At 38.8% G+C, this 4,698-nt stretch overlaps 1 protein-coding gene across 1 annotated transcript; it reads right to left on the bottom strand.

The window, feature by feature from the left end:
- Positions 1–3,458: 3,458 nt before the first annotated feature.
- On the bottom strand, positions 3,459–4,456 carry LOC143648046 (keratin-associated protein 13-1-like). The gene has a single exon (XM_077117657.1). The coding sequence runs from the start codon at positions 4,249–4,251 to the stop codon at positions 3,739–3,741; it is 513 nt and encodes a 170-aa protein (XP_076973772.1). The 5' UTR covers positions 4,252–4,456; the 3' UTR covers positions 3,459–3,738.
- Between the last annotated feature and the right edge of the window lie 242 nt (positions 4,457–4,698).

Genomic DNA, 4,698 nt, shown 5'->3' with positions numbered 1-4,698 from the left:
CTAATAAATGAGTACAGCAAAGTAGCAGGTTACAAGATCAACATTCAAAAATCTGTAGTGTTTCTATACACTAGCAATGAACAAGCTGAGGGAAAAATCAAGAAATGAACTCCATTTACAATTGCAACTAAAAGAATAAAATACCTAGGAATAAATTTAACTAAAGAGACAAAAGACCTATACAAAGAAAACTACAAAAACCTGTTAAAAGAAATCATAGAAGACCTAAATAGATGGAAGGGCATACCGTGTTCATGGATTGGAAGACTAAATATAGTTAAGATGTCAATTCTACCTAAATTGATTTACAGATTCAATGCAATACCAATCAAAATCCCAACAACTTATTTTTCAGAAATAGAAAAACCAATAAGCAAATTTATCTGGAAGGGCAGGGTGCCCCGAATTGCTGAAAGTATCTTGAGGAAAAAAAACTAAGCTGGAGGTCTCACGCTGCCCGACTTTAAGGCATATTATGAAGCCACAGTGGTCAAAACAGCATGGTACTGGCATAAAGATAGATATATCGACCAATGGAATCGAATAGAGTGCTCAGATATAGACCCTCTCATCTATGGACATTTGATCTTTGATAAGGCAGTCAAGCCAACTCACCTGGGACAGAGCAGTCTCTTCAATAAATGGTGCCTAGAGAACTGGATATCCATATGCAAAAGAATGAAAGAAGACCCATCGCTCACACCCTATACAAAAGTTAACTCAAAATGGATCAAAGATCTAAACCTTAGGTCTAAGACCATAAAACAGTTAGAGGAAAACGTAGGGAGATATCTTATGAATCTTACAATTGGAGGCGGTTTTATGGACCTTAAACCTAAAGCAAGAGCACTGAAGAAAGAAAGAAATAAATGGGAGCTCCTCAAAATTAAACACTTTTGTGCATCAAAAACTTCATCAAGAAAGTAGAAAGACAGCCTACACAATGGGAGATAATATTTGGAAATGACATATCAGATAAAGGTCTAGTATCCAGAATATATAAAGAGATTGTTCAACTCAACAACAAAAAGACAGCCAACCCAATTACAAAATGGGAAAAAGACTTGAACAGACACCTCTCAGAAGAGGAAATACAAATGCCCAAAAGGCACATGGAGAGATGCTCAATGTCCCTGGCCATTAGATAAATGCAAATCAAAACCACAATGAGATATCATCTCACACACACCAGAATGGCCATTATCAACAAAACAGAAAATGACAAGTGCTGGAGAGGATGTGGAGAAAGAGGCACACTTATCCACTGTTGGTGGGAATGTCAAATGGTGCAACCACTGTGGAAGGCAGTTTGGCGGTTCCTCAAAAAGCTGAATATAGAATTGCCATACGACCCAGCAATACCATTGCTAGGTATCTACTCAGAGGACTTAAGGGCAAAGACACAAACGGACATTTGCATACCAATGTTTATAGCAACATTATTCACAATTGCAAAGAGATGGAAACAGCCAAAATGTCCATCAACAGATGAGTGGCTAAACAAACCGTGGTATATACATACGATGGAATATTATGCAGCTTTAAGACAGAATAAACTTATGAAGCATGTAGTAACATGGATGGACCTAGAGAACATTATGCTGAGTGAGACTAGCCAAAAACTAAAGGACAAATACTGTATGGTCCCACTGATGTGAACCGACATTCGAGAATAAACTTGGAATATGTCATTGGTAACAGAGACCAGCAGGAGTTAGAAACAGGGTAAGATAATAGGTAATTGGGTATTTCATTTTTATTTTACATTTTTTGTGTATACCATTCATAACTCTAGATCTAATAAGAGTTTTTACCTGTTCAGATGAAACACTTTTATAGTATCACTGGTACTCAGAGTTCTTAGGTTAAACTAAGACATGCAAATTATAAAGAAAACTGCAGTGAAGAATACCAAAGCAAGCTCATTTTAAAGAACAAATTCTGAAAGCTCTTTAATCTATATGCTTTGGCAAGCCTCAAATCCTCATTGGGTCACCATGTCTTCATGTCAGAATATGTTTATCATGCATAATGTTTGCTTTCTCATGGGGGCGTTTGAGTAGCAAATGAAAATAGTGTATCAGATACCCTTTTTGCCCTCTTTTAAATTTTGATGCCCTCATCCCAGATCACAGACAAGCTATGGTAAACAATTTCACTTAGACTCCAACTTGCTTTGCACAAAAAGCACCTTCATTCAGTCATATGAAAACATATTTCACCTTCTACCTTGCATCTCTGAGATCAGTACTAGGAAAACAAGTAGCTCACTTCCACTTCTTTGTACAGTTGTGAGGTACAAGAAGTTAATACACATATGGAACAATGTTTAAGCATTATGAAATAAAAATTAATGGTTAAAAGTTTGTCTCTGTTGGTCAGATACTGGGGTAGACAATTCTGAAAGTCATTCTATAGATTCCAGAAAAGGTTCCAATAGGATTGTCTCACAATTGCACATCACATAGTCAATTTTTGAAAAATGCACTTGTCATGGATTTTCTCTTTCCTTCTTACCCTCACGCCTGTTTTCTGGGATCATGTGCCAAATAAACTGCTTACAACCTTGTACTTATTATTAATTCTGCTTTTGACAGAAATCAGGCTAAGACTAAAGGATATGCACATTTGTTCCAACCTGCTCAGGTATTTAAAATGGTAACGGTTATGTTTTGCTGTTTGACTTATTAAAACATTGTACACACAGATTTCTTTAGTATGTCATTATTTCCTGAAACACTTGACTGCTGAGAGCTAAGAATATTATTATTTAATCCCACTTTTGCTGAGATGAACTTGAAAGATATTTCTGATATCAAAAATGTGAGTTGCTCTCAGCTTAACCAAGGTTGCATCTTAGTGAAGCATCAGGAGGGAATCTCACACCTCCTGAACCCAGTCACTCCCTACCTGGTACTACTGCGATTTTCTTCACACATGCACACAGTTATGGTTAAAGATTCCTCCCCTGGGGTAGGTAGGGATTCTGGCACTTCTTCCCACCTACAAAGAGCAGAGTGTCTGCCCTGGGAGTTGTTTAAACCTCAATTTTTCTATTAATGGAAAACTCACAATCTGATATGAGCTATGTAAAAACTTTCTATGTGTTCACACCCCTTTAATTTTATTGCATTATTGTTTCTAGTATTCCTAATGTATGTACCAACTCCTTTGTTTTCTTTAATGAGCAGAAATGCATGTCCAGTATTTTGAAGCATATCTCATTGCTGTTGAGAAATGTCTGTACATATGAAATAGGGATTTCCATAAAATGACTAATTCAATTAGGAGTCTAACCAATGTCAACCAAAACTTGCTGAAATTGATAAAATGTTAAGTGCCCAAAATCCAGTTACATGGCTATATTGACTTGATTTTAACCTCCCAAATCTTTGAATGGCAAACACTATCAAAACACTTATTATTTTAAAAATAACAAGGCAAACAATATATTTCCATGTAAGATTAAATATTTTATTAGAATGCAATTTTAATTTTCAACTTCTTTTTGAGGAAATTCTAATAACTTATATTTACCAACACTGAAGTTCTTAGAACTTGATTTTAGTTTATTTTATTTGAAAGTTTCAGAAGCTGCCTGACAGAAGCACTCTTCAATGCATGACACATTGATATGCTGGAGAAGGGAGAAAATAAGGATAATGGTAATAGATGGGAATGAAACAAATGGCTTCTCTGAGCATAGATTTTGACCCTAGATTCTTTAGAATCTGGCACTTAGCAAATGGAACGATAGAAGCTGGATCCACAGGTCTGTCTGTAGCAAGAAGGCTGGCAGCTCCTAGAAGGAAAGTAGGATGGGCAGCATAATCCGGAACCATATCCCAGGAAAGGGGAGACACGGGTTCCACAACCCAGTGATCTGAAACCAGTGACTCCACAGCCCAGAGAGTAGCAGCTTCTTGCTCCAAAGCCAAGGGAACAGGTGCTGCTAGTGCCACAGTCCTGAGACCTTGCGTAAGCCGGCTGGCAGGGACTGCAGAGCACGGAGGTCCTGGGGCGGTAGCAGGAAGTCGGGCAGGGGTTGGACACCGCACAGGACACCCCACAGCTGCTGGGCTTGTAGCAGGTCTCCTGACAGCCACTGTAGAGAGAGGTGCTGGGAGAGCAGAGGTCAGTGCTGTAGACCAGGTTGCTGGGGTAGGAAAAGCCGCAGGAGTAACCTGGGTACCGCAGGGAGCTCCCAAGAGAGCACGAGGAGAAGTTTCCAGAGCAGCAGTTGGAGTACATGGTGACAGGTGAGGGGAGTTCAGCTGAGTTCCAGTGAGAAGATCTGCGTTTTCATGTTCCCTTCGGGACCGTGGCATTTATATACTGTCACCAGTGGGTGTGGCACCACACAGGGTCATGGTGCTGACCTTGGACTCCCTCCTTTGCATATGTGTAACTCAACAACCTCTCTAATTGCACTTATGTTTAAATAGATTTTCAACAATTTGGGTTTATTGATGTTATAATTGTGCTTTGATGTTATAATTGTGCTTTGATAAGGCAAAGCTAATGAACTACACCTATGTCATAAATGATGACTGTTGTACATGAATGCCCATGTCATCCCATACTGCTGTGACACAGTGCTCCTTACATCCAAGGTGCAGGTAGCAATCGTAGCTAAAACTAAGAGACTGAGATTTGAGTATAAACTGAAGAAGAACTTGATCACAAACAATGGATCAA

Source organism: Tamandua tetradactyla, chromosome 10, assembly GCF_023851605.1.
Source record: "Tamandua tetradactyla isolate mTamTet1 chromosome 10, mTamTet1.pri, whole genome shotgun sequence".
Taxonomy (NCBI): domain Eukaryota; kingdom Metazoa; phylum Chordata; class Mammalia; order Pilosa; family Myrmecophagidae; genus Tamandua; species Tamandua tetradactyla.
Note: the sequence above shows the minus strand (reverse complement) of the source record. Positions and strands in the feature narration are given on the sequence as shown.

Bases quoted from the DNA above. Each gene is read 5' to 3' on its own strand.
- LOC143648046 (XM_077117657.1), bottom strand. From the start codon at position 4,251: ATGTACTCCAACTGCTGCTCTGGAAACTTCTCCTCGTGCTCTCTTGGG.